This window comes from Tachypleus tridentatus, chromosome 13 (genome assembly GCF_004210375.1).
Source record: "Tachypleus tridentatus isolate NWPU-2018 chromosome 13, ASM421037v1, whole genome shotgun sequence".
In the NCBI taxonomy this organism is placed as follows: Eukaryota; Metazoa; Arthropoda; class Merostomata; order Xiphosura; family Limulidae; genus Tachypleus; species Tachypleus tridentatus.
The window spans coordinates 76,343,139-76,368,261 of NC_134837.1; the positions used below are offsets into that span (position 1 = coordinate 76,343,139).

The 25,123-nt window shown below is 35.2% G+C and overlaps 1 protein-coding gene across 1 annotated transcript; it reads left to right on the forward strand.

The window, feature by feature from the left end:
- Positions 1–1,138: 1,138 nt before the first annotated feature.
- LOC143238969 (uncharacterized) lies at positions 1,139–25,123 on the forward strand. The gene is made up of 3 exons (XM_076479647.1): positions 1,139–1,291; positions 15,119–15,233; positions 17,606–25,123. The coding sequence occupies exons 2-3, from the start codon at positions 15,180–15,182 to the stop codon at positions 19,400–19,402; spliced, it is 1,851 nt and encodes a 616-aa protein (XP_076335762.1). The 5' UTR covers positions 1,139–1,291; positions 15,119–15,179; the 3' UTR covers positions 19,403–25,123.

Here is a 25,123-nt window from a genome sequence, read left to right on the forward strand (position 1 = left end):
GTTATAAAAACAATTTCTGGTCTATACCTAAGAAATCACATAGTACCTATTAATTTGTCAGCAAATCTTCATATACCGTATGTTAATGAAATGACAGCGACTACTTCAACTAACTGGACCAGTACTAAAATTAAGTAATTTTTATACAATATGTTATTATAAATTCTTTCTTATCTGTTTCCTAGAATCATAATATTTTATTTTTCAATTTCAAGTACTTAAAGGGATGCTGGTAAAGTATTGTTCGTTTGAGGCATTGTGGTAAATATTTTTGGATGGTCTGACTAAAGAACAGAGAGAAGAAAAACTCCTCAAATTATGTAATCGCTTTAGTTCTTCTTTACATAAAGATATAATATATTAGGTGTTCACTGTGGGAACACTTATATGATGAAATGGTTTATTTAATAAACAGGGTTGTCTCACTGTCTAAATCACTCTTCCCTTACACGTGGGCTCAGCATGGCCAGGTGATTAGGGCTCTCGAGCCGTAATCTGAGGGTCGCGGGCTCGAATCCCTGTCATACCAAACATGCTCGCCCTTTCAGCCATGGGGGCGTTATAATGTTACGTTCACTCACACTATTCGGTGGCAAAAAAAGTAGCACGATAGATGGCGGTGAGTGTTAATGACCAGCTACCTTCCCTCTAGTCTTCCACTGCAAAATTAGGAATGTCTAGTGCAGATAGCCCTCGTGTAACTTTGAAATAAATAAACCCTTGATGACGAAAAACCCACTTGAAGTAAAAATATATCTCAGGACGGCTGGTATGAGTATTAATACTTTTACCGAAATAAAGCAGAAAATAACGTTTCGATAATCTGGGGTAAAAGTGTTAATACCCATACCAGCCATCCTGAGATACAAACGAACAAACTCTTACACCTACACGAGTTGTGTGAATCTGCATTGTTTTTTCGTGAACAAATAAAGGTGTTTAACTCCCTATATTCTCCTTTTATTCAGAATACGGGGCGAGACAACGTGCACATTCTAAGTACCATTACGTTAACTCCCTAACTGTAGAAGTAATTTATATACCCCAGCAGGATGTGTGTGTATTAAATTGGGTCATCTTCGCCGGGTCAGCGCGCGGCCCTAATAGCCTTATAAAACGTCATGGCGGAAGAAAACAAGCATTAGTAGTAGTCTTGACCTTGCAAACAAGACTAGTGTCTTGTGTTTTAGTTGTATGTGGTTGGTACGGGCCAGAGCCGTGCGAGTAAAAGCACTGCGGGGAAGATTTCATTCAGTATACGGCTGCTTACATAGTGGACTTTTTGTGTTACGTAAGTCTTGTTGTTGGATTTAATTTTAAATGTGTTTATTGTAACAAAAGAAAAAAGAAAAAAATACGTCTGAAATATTGGTAGGTTTCTCTTTTAGTATCTAGGTGTCCAACTTTGAGGACAAATAGTATATATTTATATTTTTAAAACCAACCAATTTCCTGTGAAAATCAAATAGACACAAAATGTACGTTCGTAGTTGCTAATTTTGTAATATTTTATAGTTGTAAAAATGGTATCATTGGTTTTGTTAATAGACATTAATCCACTAGAACTATAACAAATTACAGTGGTAAGTCTTCTCTGATAATCCAATGTTTGTTTGTATATGTCTTTGTGTTATAAACTAAATATATATTTATAAGTAACTTCTTCAACTCATTGCCCTCTCCTGAAAAGGGAGGGCTATGTACACACACACATTTATTTATATAGATCTATATGTAACTAATAAAACAAGTCACACGCTTCGAAAAAGCACTTTGAAATCATTAAAAGTTTGTAAGCAAGTACTAGAAATCTATAGTGAAGTAAAGTTTAAATACGAGAAAAAAATCGTTTATGTAATAAAATAATTTGTGTATTAAAACCAAAACCATACTTATCGTGAGGTTTTTCATTCACGTTTTTCATCGTGACTTCCCACAGATTATCGAAGATTCTGTGACATTTCGGAAGACAATAACTACCTTAGAAATAGGATTTGTGAGTAAGGATGTCGAATGCACGAGGCAATGTTTTTGAATGTCCGTGGTACATCTTTAACAAATATGATCTTGTTTCAATATCATATGTTTACCACGTGTTTCCTATTGTACATTAAAGGTTGTTGAATACATGCTAATTTAGTTTATTATTCGATATAATTTTCCCAAATACGTTGTTTTTGAAATCATATAAAAACTAAATTATTCGTTTCGAGTAAGATTTGAAACTGTTATTAACCTACTACTGGAGCTAGTCAACTTCAATCTTAGAAGCAATTAGCTTCTGTTCTGTCTTTACCGAATAATTTAATTACTTTTTATACACTAGACGTATTGAAAAATTGTTTCAGGTCAAAACAGTTAGACAACTTTGTTAAAGCTTTACGACAAAATGAAGCTGTTGAAGAAGATTCGATTTGTAGTTATTAAATATAATCATGTAAGTTGCGTGGCCTTCTTTGTTAGTGTTTCATACTGCAAGTACAAAGGTTCTTGGTTTTTGTCCCTTTTGGTGAAATCGCGATCCGCACTTTGGGATCTTCGGTGCTTTGTAGGAGAGACGGATCATATCCCATTATTCACTCAAGGTAGCCCAAGAGTTGGCAACGAATGCTGTTCACGAGTTGCCTTCCCTCTAACTTATAAGTTCAAAACCAGGGACGGTTAGCTCTGTGTGAATTTCTGAAACAGATTCAAAAATTTAAGAACGAACTATTGAAATACAAGTTTTCCCCTGAACGTACAGCGGTAAGTACACGAACTTACAACGCTAAGATCTGAAGTTCGATTCCCCGTGATGGACATAGCAGATAGCCCAATGTAGCTATATTCTAAATCAACCATACAAAATCACTTTGTATGGAGGACTATCCACAAATGTATTTCCAGTTATTTTCCTAATCTTGAAACAACATAATCGGATCGCATATCATTCATGCATTTCACGCATCAATAAAGGATATGCATTTCCTGGATGGGTAGATGGACCATATATCTAAATTTATAATAGATTAAAGCTATATCAATAACATATATTTGACGTAAACGTAGGTTCCCGAATCTCGAAATTTTGTAACAAAAAGAAATGTTTTGTTTATTTATTTTATTGAAAATAACATGATACATGTAATGTATTAAAATTCACAAACAGTAAGCGCGTGCTTGTCTCTATCGTTTTACATTGTTTCAACGTGAAATAAAATTATTCTCCCGAGATGTGAAAGTTTTTTATTGGATGGTCATAATAGTGTGTGTTTTTCTTATAGTAAAGCTACAATGGGCTATCTGCTCTGCCCACCGAGGGAAATAGAACCCCTGATTTTAACGTTGTAAATCCGTAGACTTAACGCTGTTACAGCGGGGAAGTAGGTCTTAATAGTTCGGCGGAGGTATGTATTCCTCTATGAATCTGAAGTGGTTTCAGCTACAACTTGAGGGTTGTGGTGCACAAATGGGGCGATCCAAAAGTTCCGTCTTTATTATGGTTTTTCTAAGTCCTGTTCGTGTTTCGTCAACTGTCTCTTTTGTTACAGCAGTTGGTTGGGATGTCATTAACCTTGTAAAAACGCGGGAAATTCTGTTGCAACATTTGTGTCGTGGTATCAACAGTGCACATTTCGAGTAGAACGTGAGAAAAGTCATAATAGAGTGAAATTTTTACGTCACTCTGTACTCTTAAAACACAGGCGGAGGCTTAAATAATACACGTATTTAAGTACCGTATTTTTTGTGCATGTTTTCTAAGAGTTCATGTCACGTGATTTATAATATCAAAAATTTAATAATCTCCAATAATTAAGATTTAATAACTTAATCCTATAGATAATGGAGTTTCGTGATATTTTTGGCGAGCTCGAATTCTACGTCAGCGAGAACCAAGTTCTGTAACTTTTGCGACCATAGTTAACTAAGTAAAAAAAAAGCGAATGAAATTTGAATCTGCTTTTACAGTTATCATTGTGTCACATTTATCGGAAAATTTAACTAAAATTATTGTATATTTATAATTTTTATATGTTTATAGTTAAAAATGGATGTCCCGTCATGGCTTGGTGCGGGTTTGAATCCCTATCACACAAAACATGCTCGTCCTTTCAGCCGTGCGGACGTTGTAATGTTACAATCAGTCCCACTATTGGTTAGTTAAAGAGTAACCCAAGAGTTGGCGGTAAAGGGTGATGACTAGCTGCCTTCCCTCTTACACTGCTAAATTCGGGACTGCGAGCGCAGACAGCTCTCGTGCATATTTGCGCGAAATTCAAAAATCAAATGAATAAAATAAACTCTTTGTATGATGGTTGCCAGTATCAGCTTTCTTTAACTACTATCTTAGATAGTTTTCTAGCGTAGCTCGTATTATTCGATATGACGTTTCTTGTATGATTGTCAGAGATAGTACTTGAGTACTGCTGGTCAATCTCTTTCATGTAATAGATTTTCTGGATGGAACTGAAATTGATTTTATTTGAGCACCAGCCGGTTTACCTGTCTGCTTTTGTTATAGTGTTTCAAGTACCAGCAACCAGCATGTTGTTTTTCAAGCATTTTATTCCTTCAGAATTATAAACAATTCCAGTTTGATTTCTCTTGGTTGATTTATTTTACTTAAAATAATTTAGATTTTTTTAAAGATTCAGTTTCAGAGTTTTACGCAAGTTTGTATTATTGTGAAGGATTCTACGTTTCTTCTTTTACACGATTCTCTTGTCGTTAGCGAGCTATAACTACTTTGGTTAATTTTTATTTAACTGGACTTCTACAAAATACGCTAATATTTTAATCTATATATTTGTATATAAGTGCGAATGTCTCTGTTTCTCTGTGGGTCTGTTCCGTTTGCACAGCCAACTGGTTTAACGCTACAAACTCTAAGCTCGAAGTAAAGATACAACTTTTTGCTTTAAGTAACATGGGCTTTTTCGGCACTCTCATGGGCCAATTTGAGGCACAAATTGAGACCAAAGCGACAAATATAGTAATTTTTGGCAAACAAAACGGCCAACTGGTTTCAGCTTGAAAAGTTCATATTTTTTTGTTAATATGTGGTCAGGAGGACAATTGCTTACGTTTATTCTCTGTGTGAGGACTTCTAATCATTCTATTCATGGTTTAAATTAGTGTTAAAACGACTTAAAAACTTCATTTATGCTCTTACCCCGCTAGTACAGCGGTACGTCTGCGGATTTACAACGCTAAAATGAATGGTTCGATTCCCTCGGAGAGCTCAGCAGATAGCCTGACGTGGCTTTACTATAACAAAAACACACCCACCCTCCTTCTATATTTTATATACATACATACATACTCTCTAACTTCCCTTAACTGTTAAGTCTGCTTTTGGTAAATCAGATTGCTTCAGCCATATATTTTGGTTTGCCTACGTGTACTCGCAAGAATCAGCTATATGATGACTTTACAAAAACTTTGTTATCGCCAAATTTTCATTTATTTTATGTTGCGATGAGAAGAGAATAAATGAACTCTTCTTTAAGCGAAACGATAATAATGTCAAAATACGCTGCATATGACACTTCACAACACAGCAGAAATCAGGAGACGAAAAGATAGGAAATTTCGGAAACTTGAAATATCGTGCAAAGCACACGCAAGAAACAGGAGCATTGTATCCGATTTTGCTTTGATTGAAATAGCTATAGCGAACTTTTATTTTTAGCTTATTGCATATTGGTTTTAATCAAAATATTTAGTTAGGTAAAAAAATAATTTTCCCCAAAATATTATGATTATTATACTTGATTTAATCAATATATTTAAAGCCATTTTCATCCGAGCAACACTGGGTATTCTCCTAGTCATTAATTGTTTGTTTGTTTTGAATTTCGCACAAAGCTACTTGAAGGCTATCTGCGCTAGCCGTCCCTAATTTTGCAGTGTAAGATAGAGGGAAGGCGGTGATGATCAGCAGGTAAAAGAGTATCCCAACTAATAGTGGGATTGACCGTCACATTATAACGCCCCCACAGCTGAAAAGGCGAGCATGTTTGGTGTGACCCGGATTCGAACCTGCGTACCTTGGATTACGAGTCGAATGCCTTAACCACCTGGCCATGCCGTGCCTCCTAGTAATTAATAAATGTTGGATTTTACATTTGTTACTATAGTAACACATTGAGTAATACCTGACATCAAAGTTAAATTTTAAAAAAGGCCATATATTAAAGGACCAGAACATTGATTTATCTGCTTACTCATCTCTTTCTGTTTCTATATATAACTGTTGCGCTATTTTACATGAATAGGAAAAGTAACCAACAAAACAATCGTTTATTTATAATGTAATTTAGGTTTAAAAATTAGACAAACAAATTATATTAGGTAAACTCGTCCTGTGATAAACAATCTGGACCGGAGTGATTAGTGGTTAGCGTGCTGGGCTGCTGATTAGAGGGTTAGAAGCTTTAAATAAACAAATTATATTATGTAAACTCGTCCTGTCATAAACAATCTGGACCGAAGTGATTAATGACTAACGTGCTAGGCTGCTGGATGGAGGGTTAGAGGTTCAAGTTTGCGATATGCCACTAACTATTCTCTGCACTTTTAATCTGTAGATGTATTATAAAAGTGACAAACAATTTTATCATTCGATTTAGATTAAAGTAGGTAGTGGGCGCTGTCGATTAGTTTCCTTTTTTCCTCTCGTTGGTAGTTCAAATTAGTGACAGTTCAGGTCAGCATTCCACTACCATAATTCGTCTATCTACACCTAGACTGGTAAAACACACGTTCTAAATGTGTTATATTATAAATAAAAATCACTTTTATATGTTATAATTTACAGAATGTTGTTAAGTATGTCATCTAGGATGCTGATATTTCAATACAACAGTTCCTTATGTTCCCATTCTTTGAACATTCATTCTATGAACCCAGTAACTTTCCACTGCTAAGGGTGTGCTTTACTGCGTCAAGTGATATTTTACTTCTGGGTTACATGAACTGATTTAATGTAACAGTAAACTGTAGTAAACGTGTAGTTCGTGAATTTTATAGGCCTATATTCCAACCAAATATGTTTCATCTACTATTTGCGTACTTCAGACTCTCGTGAACTACTAGTGTAAGCTTATTACAGCATTAGCTCAACGTATTTACTGTTTCGTAACTTTCAGAATAATTTTACACCTTCCGACAATGTCAACTCCTTATCAGATTACAAAATTTAGTAATAAACACGTTAATCTATTTAGAAGTTGGTTATATTTGTTTTCAAACAGTTTCTCGGTTATTCTGCGAATTAACAATGTTAAAATTCAGTGCTCAATTCCTATGGTTGACAAAGGGTAGCTATGCCATTATGTAACTTGCTCCTAAAATAACAGCAGGTTTTTCACATGAGCTACCTTTGATTGTTTGTAGCTTTGCTATCAAAAAACACACATACACACACTTGTTTTAAAACGCCCTCTATTTGAGTAAGTAACCTTTCATTGTGCAGGACAGACCTAAAAATCCTTAAGCAATTAGGCTTAGCTAGTGCCAATCATACTGATTTCTTTGTCTGTCTCTCTATCTATGTACGTAAATAATGTGTGTTTTTGAAATACCGATTAAAATTTACCCAAGTATAAACTGCAAACGAGGTAACAACTTTGGAATAATTGGATTAGTCGAACATTTATGTTATCTTTACTCAAACTCTTCTAGAAGGAAGTATTTTAATTCAATCAGAAACATGTTGCTTTAATCACATGGGAAATTAGGTTAATGTATCCGTTGTAACTATAATAAACAAAGCTGTATGACATAACATATTATCTAAGAGTGACCAAACACATGTAACATCTAATTCTACCTAAACTTATACTTTAAGGTGAAACATGACACTAATTTGCTCAATACATACATAATTAATTTTAGTAGTTGGTATTTTTAACCAGAACGGCATATTATGCAAGACGTGGAACAAATGGTTGGGTGAGTCAAACGCCCAAGGTTTAAGCATAATGTTATGTATTAAAATTTATCCTGGAAGACCCTCCAATTTATTAAGTAACGTATTGTAATTTTGACTAACTTAGATTTAAAAATTAAAGAAACGCTGATATGCATCTAATTTATAATACTTGGCAACACAATTTACAGTAACAATTATTTTAAATAATGATCTATGTACAAAAGTTTTACAAAATTACAAACAATATTGAGTCTTCTACCTGGTCTGGAACTTCCTTGATGTTTTATCGAGGGTTCACGATGAGTGGATTTATTTTGAGTTGATAAATATACAATTTACTTAACAGGGAGCTAGCTAGCTAGCTCTGTGTTGTTCGTTCTTTTCCGGCCACATGCCGAGTTATCCGCCACTGAAGTTACATAAGGTTTTCCTAAAAATACTACAGTCCGATGTGAATATGCTGAAATTAAATGGTTTGTAATATTCGAAACTTATCAACATCTCTGGTTAAATTCTGAAGTACTTTATTAATAAATGTTAATCACAGTTATAGCTTTTGAGGTTTATAGTACACCAACTATAGCAAATCAATAATATATCTCTTAGAGTGTCGCACTGGTTACATTTATAGGCTTGATGAGAGTTTTTAGAAACTTCAGCCTGTACAACAATATAGACGACACAACAATGTTTACATACACACATATATTGTTGATCTTTACACTCGAAAATTTTCTACAACTTTAGTGAACAGACAGTAATTTTGCAATACAGATTTAACAGTATAAGTTATGTGCACTTCTAAATATTAGTTTATGTTAAACAAACATCAATATTAAAATAGTTGTATAATAGTCACAAAAGCCACCCCTAATTTAACATTGCTGCCCAGAAAAAGGATTTGTTTGTTTGTAGTTAAGCACAAAGTTTCATAATGATCTGTTTGTGCTGTGTTCACCACGGGTATCGAAACCAGGTTTTATGCGTATTAGTACACATACTTATCGTTGTGTTGTTGTTTGTTATTCAACTCAAAGCTACATGAAGGACTAGCTGTGCTTTGCCCACCATGGGTATCAAAACCTGGTTTCTAGCAGTATAAATCCGCAGCCATACCACTAGGGGCTTACCTTTGTGCTTCTGGTGCGTGGAAAGGGGGTGGCAGAAGGAATCCAGCCATCAGCATGGGTCATTTATATTTAATCGAATAATGGGTTTGAATTGTAGGAGGCTTGTCAAGTAGTTGAGTAGATCAGTGTAGTAACTATTGTCTCGGCCACTCGATAACATGCTCATTTCCCACTCAAAATGAGCACAATTTGCTTACTTTCAATGTTGCATTTTTCAAGATGGCCGAGCATTCACAAATATTGATGATCGATGCTATACTGTTTAAAAACTTATAATAGTATAAATATTTCTCCTTACTGAAGAAGGTAATGTATTTATGTGATTATGTTTATACTTTAAAATTAATTTAGTAAAAAAAACAGAAAGAAACAAGAAAAGTTTGGTTGACACAATAATAAATGTTACCACAGCATAGTAGTTCATAATAAACAGTACCATAGCCTATTAGTAATACTAATGTTGCGCAATTTGTGTCACTGTTATTTAGGCTTACTGCGTGAACCCAAATACCGGTTCGTATGAAAGCCTCTATTACTTACAGTTTGGATAAGGAATATTGATTATTTTACGACTAGCACAGCGAGTGGCTTAGAGACGAGTCTGAGAGCTTATACTGCTGAAAACTTGATCTCATTCTTCATGTTGAGCACAGCACAGGTAACCCGAAGCTTAACTTTGTGCTTAACAACACACAAACAAAGAAAATATTTATGTCTGTAGTACTACACTGCAAATTCCGAAGCAGGAACTATTGGAATTACAAAATTATTGTCCTCTTCAAACGCATGAAGCAAAAAGATAAGTTCTTTATTTAGTTTGTGTAACGTGATGTTTCCATTGACGGCTTTCATTTAGGGTTCACTAGAAGAGATGTATGTGGGGAAAGAGTGGCCCAAAACGAGAGATGTATGTGGGGAAGAGTGGCCCAAAACGATGTGAACTGTTCATACTAAACTACTCGACCATTCAGAACGATCGTATTGTGTACTGGACAAGCCTATGGTTGAAACACTCCCATATCTTAGTGGTATATATCGCTATTTAAACCTTGAACATTATGATCCACATTTCGGCACGTTAATCATTGATGAAATCCAGTTTAAAGTAAAATAATAAGATATATAAAAATAGTAAATATAATTCACTGTGCAAGAAGATATGAAACCAATGCACAGTTCCGACTGGGGAACTATAAACAGAGGAAAAGGAGAGTTAAACCCTTAATTTAAGCACATGGCCAGTATAACAAATACCTACAAATAGGACCTTAAATCCGTAATTTAAGTACATGACAAATATAACAAATGCCTAAAACGTATCAGCAAAAGTAATATAAATATTGGAATAAAAAAGATAGACAGGGGTCTAGAGAGTGGCTCAATAATATAATGAAAATAGATCGAGAAAAAAACATTTAAATTGCATTTGAAGCAAACAGTTTTATTTGATACCTAAATTAATAAAATACAGTTAGAAGGAAGTCGAAAATCGTTAAGGTTTTAGCTTTCAATGGAAAAGTTGTGCATGCAGTGCTAAGCGTTTAACCGTTTAACCCACAAGTATTATTATGGTTTTCTGTCCTTCTGAATGTTGGTAACGAGAACGGATCTTCGTTTGTATTCCCTTCAAGTGTCTTTGTGGAGAACGTAAAAGTGCTAATGTACGTCTAAGCATCCATGTGAGCAAATTCACTGAACTGCTTCTTCATAGAAAAGAAATAGACTTTTATGGATCCCGGTTCGTCTATTAAAATTGCATGTTCACGCAGTCTGAGGATAAAGCAGATTTATTGTCTGGTCATGAATGACGATAAAGCAGTTCTATTGTGTAAGCATGAATAGAAAACCTTTCGGTTATGTGGTCACGATAGAAACAATTTTGTATTTTGTGTAAATACAGCATCTTTGACCCGAAACTGACTGCTCTTTTTTTTTTTTTATCGTATTTGGTGCATATCTTGAATAACACTGGAAGACTGTTGGTCTACGTCGTCTCTATAAAGCGACTGTCGTAGAGGGCGCCCTACTTTATTAATAATAAGTACTCGACGAGAAAACAAGACTTTGAAATTTGAAGATATTACGTAATAAAATGATCACCATGTTCTATTTAGTTTGGGTGTAAAGCTGTTAGTGATTGTTTCTTTTGTTGCTATTTTGTGGATCCAAATCCTTTACCGGTTTGCCGTTAGGTGGTTTTATTTAGATTTAAAGGACTGCATTGTTTTGGGCTGTTATTGTCCGTATACTTCAGTACTTTTACTGTAAAAGTACAAAACATGTGCTTATAACAGTACGTCTATTCACATAATGTAGGTATACGTCTCACCTTTAGGACTCCTCCCCTTATTTAGTTTTAAAAAAGTTGCATCAAAAAACTATACTTTCTGAAACTCCAAGGAGCAAACTAATGACGTAATGTTCCAGCATATCTTAAAGGAACTGTGTGTTGGAGGGCTACTGAACAGGTGTGGTTTTAATTAAACGTTTAAAAATATATGATGTGGAAGTGAATGTACATCTATAGAAACAGAAGATACACGAAACATCTACCTTCTGTGCAATATGTAAATAGCACAGGTTATTTAGTTCATTTAATTTATTAGCTTCATGAGATTTTTAAAATTAAATAATATATTTTCGAACTATTTTAGTTTTGTTAATTTACAGTACATGTTAGGAAAAACGTTAAATGTGATTATTTATGGTAATTGTAATTTAATTCGACTTTCAAGTTCAACTTTGGTTTTATTAGTTAGAATAATAAATTCACAAATTGGTATTTTTTAAAAAAAAAGTGGTTGGTATAAACTCAGCTCTGGTTTTAAGTTTCTTTAATGCTAAGCATCCTCTAACAAACCATTTGAACCAAAGACTGAAAATTGGTTGTTGTGAAAACACCAACAGTTCCATGCAAGATGTTGGAAAGATGAAATTATGTAGACCAATTTTTTGGAGTGATTCTCAACGTGTGTTTCAAGCGTGTAAACCAATGTACTTTCTCTTACAGAGAGGATTTGAAAATTTATATACGACGTAAGGAGGTTTGTGTAACGGAGATAAACAAGTTTTAAGTCTTTGTTTTTCGTGGTCTAAAAACATTTTTCACATTCATTTGTGTATAAGTTATTTTGATTAATATTCTAATTTTATTTTTTAGTAAACTTGTACGTTTGGCCAGATATAGTCATACAAAAGCTATCTGAAATCCTGAAAAACTTGGCTCTGCATTATACTTGTATTACCGTTTCGAGAGCACTCGGTACTCGATTCGTAATCTCAGGGTCGCAGGTTCGAATCCCCGTCACATCAAACATGCTCGCACTCTCAGCCGTGGGGGCGTTATAAAGTGACGGTCAATCCCACTATTCGTTGGTCAAAGAGTAGCCCTAGAGTTGGCGGTGGGTGGTAATGACTAGCTGCCTTCCCTTTAGTCTTACACTGCTAAATTAGGAACGGTCAGCGCAGATAGCCCTCGTGTAGCTTTGCGCGAAATTCAAAACAAAACAAAACGTTTCTAGCTTCGTGAATTCTGTAACCATGGGCATGGCCAAGCGCGTAAGGCGTGCGACTCGTAATCCGAGGGTCGCGGGTTCGCGCCCGCGTCGCGCGAAACATGCTCGCCCTCCCAGCCGTGGGGGGCGTATAATGTTACGGTCAATCCCACTATTCGTTGGTAAAAGAGTAGCCCAAGAGTTGGCGGTGGGTGGTGATGACTAGCTGCCTTCCCTCTAGTCTTACACTGCTAAATTAGTAGCTTTGTGCGAAATTCCAAAACAAACAAACCACCAAATCTGTAACCATGATCATACACTACACAACGACTTATTACATGTATTGATTTCTCTAACCGTGATCGTAAATTAAACTACAATTATCTGCATTGAAATCACCATAATAACGTACTAAGCTATAATTATCATGTGTAGTGCAATACTAAGATATAATCCATACTGTATAGCTGCAGTCACGTAATAAACTAGATGTACATCAGCAGGGTCCCCGAAAGTCTTCGATTTCAAGAATAAATAAAATCAAAATTAAGAGTAATAAATGCTTTTATTTCTTGCTTTTGAAGTCAATAAGGCATAGTGTTTTATGGCCTGCAGAGAATACAATTCTTCATGCATGCACATGTTTTATTCACATCACGACAGTACAAATCGCAACGTTAAGTGTCCCTCATGTGACGTCAGTTTGATGTATACTAACTGATTAGCAGGCAAAACACTACTATATACTGGTGAAAGTGGATAAAACAGGAGACCTCTCCTTCGTCCCTCCTCCACAGTTTTAGGGAAACATAAACTGTTAGAACATATTCTGTGATCATGTGGTTAATAAACTAATATGTAAACGTATAGAGAATCTGATTAAAAATATCTTAAGTACGAAAAAAACAATGCGCCCTAAAAATGATTCAGCGTATGTTTTAAAGAAATGAAATCGAACTGGCGGCCAAGTAGGTAACTATACTTACAGCTGTATTTTCTAATGTACTTGTGATTAGATATCATGACTTTTTGTCAATACACACCAACAAACCACAGCGAGTAAAAAAATTGACACTCGATAGTAATCAACATTAGCTTTACAGTTGTTCGGAACAGACCTTTACTTCACAGAAACAACCATATTCATTTATAATATACGGTGGTAGTTTTCCTCCCTAAAACGGCCCGGCATGGCCAGGTGGTTAAGGCACGCGACTCGTAATCCGAGGGTCGTGGGTTCGAATATCCGTCACACCAAACGTGCTCGTCCTTTCAACCGTAGGAGCGTTCTAATGTGACGGTTCATCCCACTATTCGTTGGTTAAAGAGTAACCCAAGAATTAGCGGTGGGTGGTGATGATTAGCTGTTTTCCCTCTAGTCTTACACTGCTAAATAAGGGCCGACTAGCGCAGATAGCCTTCGAGTAGCTTTGCGCGAAATTCAAATCCTCGATAAAAATTTTTCATACTACATTTTATAGTAATGCTATGGAATTTAGATTAACAGTTTTTGTCACCCCCATGCAACCGGTAAAACCGTGTTAGGCATCGTTATTTATGATTTGTTTTGTAAACTTGAGCTAGAATGTGCTAATTTAGTTTGTTGGCCCAACCAATACTTGTGTATCTGCGCAACCTTTCACATTATAGTTTTACCGCTCTAAATCATTCATCTTTAATTGAAGAGAAAAAAACAAACAAAAACGATCCACTTTTACTAATAGGTGACGCTGTAGTGAAAATGTAAGACCACAAGCTGCCGTGACTTTATGTATGGGCGTGTACAAATATGCTCGTTAAATTTGAGCGGTTTTTCTTTAATAATTTTGCACGTGTGACTTATATATGAGACTCCTAATTAATTGTAGGTTATAAAGATTTATCATTGTTCTACTCAAAAAAAAAGTCAAATATATTTATTTATCACATTGTAACGGTTAGAGTACCAAGTACTTTAACCGTTATCAATGTGATAAATAAACTACAACGTATAGTCAGTATTTTATGTTATCATGTATTGAATAACTGCAGTTTATTCATGTATTAAATAATCTTTTTGAGAACACGTAGTCAATAAACCACTATTAACTCTTATCATGATAATATAGTGAGTAAAAGCCACGTGATCTACGTAGTGAATACTTCTAACATAATTATGCTGTCCTATTGTTGTGAAGATTCTACTTACTAGACAATATAAGGTTAACATGATTTACCTTCTAAACATGCAAGATAAGATAGCAAATACTCTAGTTTTAAAACAATGAAGAACTGAAATATTTAGCCAATCATGCAAGTTATACATTATTTTTAATATACGTGTACTTGAACATTTTATTTGCATTTTACATCTAGTTACTGAACCAAGAAATTATAAACTATTAACACTTTAATCATGACCAGGTAGCGAACAAACTACAAATATACTAATGTTGAAGTGGGACATCGTGTAGAAAAGTGAAGACGTGTGACACACACCTGAAAACATTGTAGAAACAATAGACGTCACTTCCTTGATTGTTAATCTCAGTTGAATCTGTTTGTTCTTCCTGAATGACATATATATCTTTATCTATTAGTGTAGAGGGCGTTGCTGTGGCCTATTCCAGTAGAAAGGAACAAAAACAAAGAGAAGACAATATGTTTCATCGAACAATTTTTGTTATGTCCACAGTTATTGTAACAGTGATTCAAGTAAGTAGGAGTTATTCATAAATTCTCTCAGCATTAAATCACTCATTATTTATTTCACCTATAAAGACAGTTATAAATTAATACAATGTCTGAAAGATATTTATTGATCAAACGCTATTTTTATACTAGAGAACTATTAAAATAGAATGTTTAATGCACATCTTTGGTGCTAGGGGTTAGGTTTGAATTTCGCGTTAAACTACACGAGAGCTATCACGCTAGCCGTCCTTAACATAGCAGTGTAAGACTAGAAGGAAGGCAGCTAGTTATCATCATCCACCGCCAAAATGAATAGTGGGATTGACCGTAACTTTATAACGCCCCCACGGCTGCAAGGGCGGGCATGTTTGGTGCAACGAGGATTCAAACCCGCTACCCTCAGATTAGGAGTCGAGTGCCTTAACCACCTGGCTATACTGGGCCTTCTAGATATTATAAGGGTACAGTTACATTAGATTTAAGGGCATATATTTTAAAATGAAAATACAAAACGTATCAAATTATTTTAAAGAACTTTTAACGAAGCAAATTAACTGGAAAAGTAAACTGTTCTATACGAAAAAGCAAAACACACACACATACACACATAATATGATTTTCATGTACTTTCCACCAATTTTGCCCCTCCCCCAGTGGAACAAAGGCATGTCTGAGAAATTATAAAGCTAGAAACCGGGTTTCGATACCTGTGGTGGTTAGAACACAGCTGACTCACTGTGTAGCTTTGTATTTAATAATAAACAACAGCATAGTGTGAAGATGGTGCAACTCGATTTACGTTTAGTAAATTGTAAAAGGGAAGAAACTAATTTTATGCTTTGACGTTTGCCTCAAAAATGACATTCAAGCAATTTAATATTGTTGTAAATCATGTACTCACTAATGTGTAATCAGAAGTCTGAAACATTAATATATAGTACATAATTAATATATAATATTTTAAAACTTAGATACTGAAACGTTATAGTTTTTAAAATGTTACTCTTTAGTACACAGATAAGTGTATGACCATATTGTATAGACGCGATTCAAAGACAGTAATATATTACGACTGAGTAAATACCTAGGCCTACTGAATTGGCTTGAGCAGACCTACAGATTTTTATGTATAGTTTGAACTTGGAAAGACACGGTCCAAAGTAAAACCGTTTACCTTGAATGTCCTAGCGTGAAAGATGACAACAAAAAATAACTTCCGAACGAACAAAATCATTTTACGAATAAAAACAATGTCGCCAAACTCTTGATTTCTCGGCGTTTGTCAAGCGAAAAAACAAACAATAAACAAACACAACAACGAAAGAAAACTAGGAGGCGTTTCGGGATTTCCTCATTTGTGTCGTAAAATATATAAGAAAAGATTATAACATTTTCAGCCAAGATTAACGTATTCTCTGGCCAGTATTCACTCACGCAGAATTTAAACCTATGAATTTTTTAGCTGTTCGTAGTTTTATTGATGAAAGGCTGTTCTCATCATAAAATTTAATACGCTTGAATATGCACAGAACAGTGGACAAATATAACACCCAGGTCGTTAGCACACACCATTCTTTGTCGCATACAGGTTGGCGGACTTCGTCGATAACTATGTCATAGGCTGGTACTGAAAATAATGAACTCTTCCATGACTAGCTTGGTTTGATTTGTTTTGGATTTCGCGCAAAGCTACTCCAGGGCTATCTGCGCTAACCGTCCCTAATTTAGCAGTGTAAGACTAGAGGGAAGGTAGCTATTCATCACCACTCACCGCCAACTCTTGGGCTACTTTTTTACCAACGAATAGTGGGATTGATCGTAACATTATAACGCCCCCACGGCTGAAAGGGCGAGCATGTTTGGTGCCACGGGGATTCGAACCCGCGTCCCTCAGATTACGAGTCGAACACCTTAACCCACCTGGCCATGCCGGGCCGTCTTCCATGACTATGTCTCGGCGTTAACTTGATATAAATTAGTTCAAATACCAGATTAAAATTACATTGTAAAATGGCATTTCTGAGTATTTCGCAACACCAGATAAGGTTTTAAAGGACCTTATTGGGTAATAGCAAGATATGTAAACTTATATAAACTTCAAGTCACGCGTGTTTACCAGCTACATACAAGTGAATATTACTTTTACAATTGATGGGTTTAGCGTTCACATGTAGTAAATCCGACATTGTTGTTTAACGTATTCACTAGATGCACATAAAATTCTACATTGGTGATTAATTTGTCACCCTTTCCTACTGTTATTCTCAATAAATGTATTTTCTTCCACCCGAAGCATTTGACTAACAGGACTTAACATATTATGTATTATTGTTTTTGTTTTTTTTAACTTTCATGAGTTAAAGTCCTTTTCTTCTTCTTCAAAATCAACTCAGGTGTCCGCCGGAGAAACTGGTAAATCTCAGGATGTACAAGCGAAAGTCTCAGCCAGCCTGCCAGCTGAACACCGGATTTATCCAAAAGATGATGGTCTCTTGCATAATAACGCACCTGTGTATGGTGGTAGAGGACCAGGGACTGCCTCTTATGTTGGAGAACCAGGATCAGGTAGGCCTTCCTATGTTGGGAGACCTGGTCCTAGTCTAGTTGGTTCTGGAACAGGGACCTATCATGTGGAGGGTCAAGAAGGTTATCCTGAAGTAGGAACACATGATTTATGGCCAGCTGGACGACCAGATATGCCTCAAATCAAAGCTTTGAATGTCAAGTGTGAAAAGAATCACATGAAGGTCAATATTGAATTTGACAGTCCATTTTATGGCATGATCTTCAGTAAGGGTCACTATAGTGATCATAACTGTGTCCATTTACCTCCAGGCACTGGCCACGAATATGTTAATTTTGAAATATTTCTAGGTAAATGTGGGATGACCAGTAGCCAAAAACAGCATGACCCACATGGTGGCGAGGAAGGATATGGTGGCGGTCTATTCATTGAAAATACGGTTATTATCCAGTACGATCCTCAGCTTCAAGAGATCTGGGATCAGGCCCGCAGGCTTCGCTGTACTTGGTATGATTTCTATGAAAAGGCTGTGACTTTTCGACCTTTTAACGTGGACATGTTGGATGCTGTAACAGCCAACTTCCTCGGTGACAACATTCAGTGCTGGATGCAGATCCAAGTAGGCAAGGGACCTTGGGCTAGTGAGGTAGCTGGAATTGTCAAGATTGGCCAAACAATGACTATGGTTCTTGCCATTAAGGACGATGAACACAAGTTTGACATGCTTGTGAGAAGTTGTATTGCTCACGATGGCAAAAATCAACCTATTCAATTGGTTGATAATTATGGTTGTACAGTGAGGCCGAAGATTATGAGCAGATTTCAGAAAGTGAAGAACTTTGGTGAATCTGCTTCTGTTATTTCATATGCCTACTTTCAAGCTTTCAAGTTCCCAGACTTTATAAATGTCCATTTCCAATGTGTGATCCAGGTATGTAGGCACGAGTGTCCTATCCCACAGTGCGATGGAGATCTGGGTGGTGGTTATTTACCTGCTCCTCGTGTCCCATCTGTTTCCTATTCAGAGACAAAGCCAACCTATATTGGCACTAAGCATACTAAAATCCCAGTGAAAGACAAACGGCCAAACTCCAACTCAGATTCAGCTCAGTATTTAGGATCTAATAATCCTGTCGATGAAGATTATCCGGCAGTTTTCTTTAATCGTAATGGCGAACAACTCCCAGCAGAAAAAGGTGACTTGAAAATCTCTACTGGATATGCTGTATCTGACACAGGAGGCGTAGGCATGCCTCGCTCTAGTGATGCCTCTCCAAGGTCGAAAGAACTAGAATCCAATAGCACAACAAGACGCCGTCGACAAATTCCAGAAGCCACAGATATCCAGACTCAACGTATTATTCAAGTAGTTGCTCCTGGTGATGTAGACTTTACATTACCTCTTCCAGAAACAAAAGAAGCTCTTGTCGACGTGTATTCTAGTGTCCCTGAATTTAAAGCTAACTCCATTTGTATATCAGTTCCAAGGTTTGCTGCTGGCTTAATAATTCTCTTGCTGCTCCTCATTGTCTCTTCATTAGTGGCTGCTTTCCTCTTCCTCCGGGTGCGCCATCTAACGAGAAAAGACAATCCCTCTGAGGAAAAGGTGATATGTTACGAAAACCCAGAATTTCTGAAAACATCTGCTCTACAAGGAGTACAGTGAGAACCCTTACTGTCCTGGAACCAGATATATTTATTTGTTGGGAAGAGACAATTAAATTTCAGTTTCTGAAATGTAGATATAACCAGGTTGGATAGATAAAATTAGATAAGGCATACATTAACGTTCTTGGAATCCTTAAATTTCCTAATTTTTCGTACTGACTGTAAATAAAAAACAACTAAAGAATGTTCGTAATACAGTGAGCGAAAATATTTATGATTGGGGATAATGATGTATAGAAAAGTAGATCAGAGGAGCTAATTAATAAGTACAAGGGATTGATAAAAGCATTTATAGAGAAAATGTTTGTTTGCTTTTGAATTTCGCGCAAAGCTACACAAGGGCTATTTACGCTAACCGTCCCTACTTTAGAAATGTAAGGCTAGAAGGAAGGCAGCTAGTCATCACAACCCACCACCAATTCTTAGGCTACTCTTTTACCAACAAATAGTAGGATTGAACGTCACATTATAACACCCCACGGCTGAAAGGGTGAGCATGTTTGGTGTGACGGGGAGTCGAACCCGCGACCCTCAGATTACGAGTCAAGTGCCTTAATCATCTTGCCATGCCGAACCTTAGCGTAGTAAATGAGTATAGAAATAGTTATAAGGATAGGTTTGTTTGTTACTATTGTAATTCTAGAAGTAAATGAAAAAACTATATGACTTAAGGCACTTGTAAAAAAATGGAGAGTTTGATGTAATAGGAACAACTGAAAAATGGTTAAGTGTAGATACTTTTGGTGACAGAAATTTCTCTAAAACACAGGATTACAGGCTATTTAATAGGGACAAAGTATTAAAGGTGAGTTACATCTTGTTGAAGTTGAGGATATCCATTTGGATTTCTGTCACTTTTGGTTCGAATTTGTAACAGACCATCAAATGATATTGATGTATTTAGAGTAAGATTAAGATTTCTGCTGTTAATGAGGTCATAACTGTGGCCGATTTTAATTTCAAGCATATAGATTGAAAAGTACTAGAATCAAGCCACAAGGGGAAAAGATTTTTGGAAACAGTTTAAGATGTTTTCATTCACCAAATGGTCAGTGAACCTACTAAAAAAGATGCTAATTTAGATTTATTGTTAACTTCAAATATAGAAGTGATCGAAAGGATAGAAATTGCGGAACGTCTGAGTGGAAGTGAACATTTCTCTGTTAGGTTTGATGTTTTGATGCACATGGGTAATCAGTAATAATGATATTTTAGTTACAAGTTTCAAAAGAGGAAATTTTTAAGAGATGCAACAAAAATATCTTTTGTGAATTGGGCAGCCGAATTATTTAGAGTGAAATTTTTTTTAAATATTCGACATGAATAATGTTCCTTGTAGAAAGAAAGGGTGGCTGTAGTGAAACACCAGGTTGGCTCACACAGGGTATAAGAGATAAACTTAAATAAAAGCATAACAGCTTAATAAAATTTAAATTGACTGGTATGACAGGTGATTTGGAAGATCATATAAGACCAAGAAAGTTGGTCAAATCGGAAATTTGGAAAACAAAAAGAATATATGAAAAAAAGGTTGACTGATAATGTATAAATTAACAATGAACATTTCTTTTAAGTACATTAAGGGTAAACAAAATGTTAGGATGGGACAGAACACTTGAGCGATGATAAAGGAAGACTGGCATCTGATGATTATGAAATTCACGGGCTATTAAATTTTGCTTATTCTTCAATTTTTACCAATGAACATTTAAGTAGTATTTCTCATCTTGAACGGTTGATAAATGGAAACGAGATGACTCCATTAATTCTGAGCTGGTTGACAAAAAATGGAAAGTTTAAAAGATGACAAGTATCCTAGGTCAGATAACGTTTCTCTAAGGGTTTTGAAGGAGATTTTGATTGGATAAGCTAGTCACTTGCTACTATTTGTTTTTAGAAATCCTTGAAGAGTGGATAAATGCCAAAGGATTGGATGTTAGCTAATGTCACCTACTTCTTTAAGGGAGGTGATAAATTTTCTTCTAGTAATTGTAGGTCTTGGGTGTTGCTAGCTGTAAAAAGGATGGTGCTGCTTTATAAAAGGATTTAGATTATTTAGTGAGTTTGGTAAATAATTGTAGATGGATTATAATGATATTACATGCAAGGTAATGCATGTAGGTTAAAATAATTTGTAATATAAGTATAGTTTGGATGGGAATAACCTTAACAGGATCATGAAAGAAAAGAATCTTGGTGTAGTGGTTGATCAGTTTCTAAAGTCATCCAATCAGTGTGTTGTTGCTAGTGATAGGACAAATAGGATTTTATGTTGTGACTACAGAAATATTGAGTACACGTTTAAAGAGTTTGATTGCAGGTTACTGATTAGGACACATTTGGAGCATTGTGTTTAGTCTTGTACTTTTTATCTCAGGAAAGACATTTAATTGTTGGAAATGGTTCAGAGAATGGTTAATAGAATATTGCCTGGGATGAAAAGGTTGTCATATGAAGAGAGTCTGAAATCTCTATCAAATTGTTGTTTTCTTTAAAAAACAGAAGAGTTAGAAGATGTCTAATTGAGGTGATAGTCTTGACAAATCGTCTTTTTTTCATACTTAACAGTGAAAATAGCAGGACTATGGAACACAAATATAAATTTTGTGAGGTTAAGAGTCATTTTCAACTAAGACAGTTTCATTTTTCTAACAGGGTGGTTGGCTTTTGGAATGGATTGCCTTCAAATGTTATTATGGAGTAAATTTAAGTGAGTTTAACAGAAAGGTTGATAAGTATATGAATGATAACAACTGGCTTTAAATATTTTAAAAATAGTTTTTGTTTAGTTGTTTAATTTAGAGGATGGAAGCCGAGGTAAATCAATAGGTCTGTCGTTGTTTCTAAACATTATGCTAGGTTATGTTATTCCGAGAAAGTAATATTAACCTACAATCGAGAAAAGAAAGAAAATATAACAATAATAAAGTATTTTTCAACAAATTCATTTTATGTCTAACGTTCCAAATATCAATTTCCTTTTGTAACTTTGGGATGGATGAAAAATTAAGTTCACTTTACTTTTACATTACTTTAAACTTTTTTTTCTTAAAGTAGGTATGATTTTGATAAACTAAACAAAAGCGCACTGGAAAACTTTAAGATCTTATCTTTTTTGATGGGATGTAACAATTTAATCAATATTTCCAAGCACAGTTAACCCGAATTTTTTGGATGTTATTTTCAGTTGAGAAGTAAACTAATTTTTGTTTCATCACAATCATAGTTACGCTGAAGTAAGAATTCCGGCAAAAGAACAGAAACAACTGAAGTTACTTTCCTGGTATGATATAAGACGTGGCATTTTAAGTTCTTGATAATACAAGTTTAAGCAATATTTGTTTCGCACTATAAGATGAAAAGTCTGCTCTGAAAAAATAAGCCACTATGTGATGTAGCCTAAAATGGTGCTATACTCTACTATAAAAGTTTGTTTTTAATGATTGAATGTTTAAATTAGGGTACGCACTAACAAATATGTTTAATTATAAAACAAAATGATGACAGTTCTGAACAATTGTTATTTGGAAAAGTTAATGTACGTTAAATCTAAGAATAAGATAAATTTAAATTAAGAGCTTATAATTTTCGAAGAAAAGAATAGGTTGGCTAAATAAGCTTCTGTTTACTGATCGCTAGGCCTCTTCTCACTTCCACCCCTGACGAATCTTCAAATAAACTTTGACTGGAGCTCAACTTTGACTTGCCCCTCTCCCCTAAAAAAAGAAGGGTTACATTGTGCATTGTTTAAAATTATCTGAACATTGTTATCATTCCGCACTTCGACAAATACTGAATCAAAGCAGTGAAGCCAATATGTCTGAGTTTAGAATTGGATGGTCAAGTAAAGTTGATTACAGATGTCCTCCTATATATTCAGATCTTTCTGGGTTAATCAGTTATGGATATTTCAAATTAGAGGAACGCGAAGGTAGCATTTTAAGTTTTGTTTGCTTGCCATGAAAAACAACATTGTGGATGGACGTTTATATGTTATCATGGTCAAGCTTAGCCGATGAGGTCTGGTGGTCAACGACGTGTGGCAGACAGATATGTATGATATATATAATAAAGTAGTTCAGCAAATTATTATTGTTATATCCACACGGAAACGCTAACGAACACACATATATCATGTCAAGTGTAAAATAATGCAGATATTATGGAATAAGGAAAAACATGCTAATGGAAATCAGTTAAGTAAAAGTGTAACAACGATGACAACAGAAGGTGTATTACCTTGGCCCATATTCAACAATTCTTCTGACATAATAGGTGATGGATAACTAATCGGTGTGGTATAATTATATTAATAGTTTATGGGTATCAAACTAAAATCAAAATATCGTAATTTAGTGTTCGTATATAAATATTTAAAAAAACGAGTTTATCTATAGAATGCGGAAGTTTAGCCAGCTGAACCATTTTGAAATAGTGTCAAAATATATGAACTACGTCTCGATTATGATATTATTTCTCCTTGTAAATGAAGTGTGTTAAAAGTCAGTCAGATGACGTCTAAGAAAAGTTCAAAAAGGTCACACGATATAACAGGTACTTTCTATAACTCGTGACGTGTCATCCTCTAAAGGTTTTGAAAACGTATGGTCATTCTTCACTCTTCCGGGCGAGATCTCCACATGGCGCTTAATATGCAGCGTGACTTTGTGTAATATCAGACAGTTACCCTTCCAGGCCACATCAGAAGACAGTCACAAACCACAGATCAAACTCGTGTAAAATCAGACCGTTACCCTTCCAGGCCACATCAGAAGACAGTCACAAACCACAGATCAAACTCATGTAATATCAGACCGTTACCCTTCAGGCCACATCAAAAGACAGTCACAAACCACAGATCAAACTCACGCATGAAAGGAAAAAATGGAAACAGAAATGAAACTCTTCCCATTTTCTCGTGTTTACAGCTGATTGTTTACTCTGATATTTGATAACTTGCAAGACTTGAATCACTTCATGAACTATGTTACCTCACATAAGTTATTTTACAAACACGTTCTCATGGTAGGTGAACATTAAATCAAAATTATTTTCTCTGAAATGTCGATGATTTTTAGATTAGTGTCACAATTGTGAATAAAACAAATTAACGAAAGAAAAATTCCTATAAATGTACACATTGAGAGAAAATAGAGATAAAGCAATGCTAATATTTCGGCTATTACACCTATTCGTGTTATCATTGTAAAGTAAAAATTAAGTTTAGCAGCTTATATAAATGGTTAATAGAAATGACTGTTAGATAGACTTCATTGTGATGTTTGATTGGACGATACATTCCAAAGTACTAACTGTTTTCCAATTCATGTTTTGAGAAAGTTGATTATTATGGTAACCATAACTGAATCTTCCAAAACAAACGACTCTTGTTTAGACTACAGCATGCTTTAAATACAAACTATTTTTATCTAAAGTATATCATGTTTTGATCACAAACTAATCTCGTTCAGGCTAGAGCAAGTGTGGAAAATTAGTAACTATAACGCGTGTAAGGTTTTGTTCAATTTCTAAATGTATAATATTTTTATTTTGTATTTTTATGCCAATGTATTGAAAACAAACTTCATATTCAAAATGGCTGCTCTGTTGCCCTTAGGGATTAGCTGATATAAGATTATATCTGCAGAAACAAAAGCAAGCACAACTTTTGAAAACGATATTTGTGTTTTTGCCTTCGTTTAACAGAAAACAAGACTCT

Coding starts and splice junctions, on each gene's coding strand:
- LOC143238969 (XM_076479647.1), top strand. CDS start 15,180: ATGTTTCATCGAACAATTTTTGTTATGTCCACAGTTATTGTAACAGTG. Junction 15,234..17,605: donor TTATTGTAACAGTGATTCAA/GTAAGTAGGAGT, acceptor AAATCAACTCAG/GTGTCCGCCGGAGAAACTGG.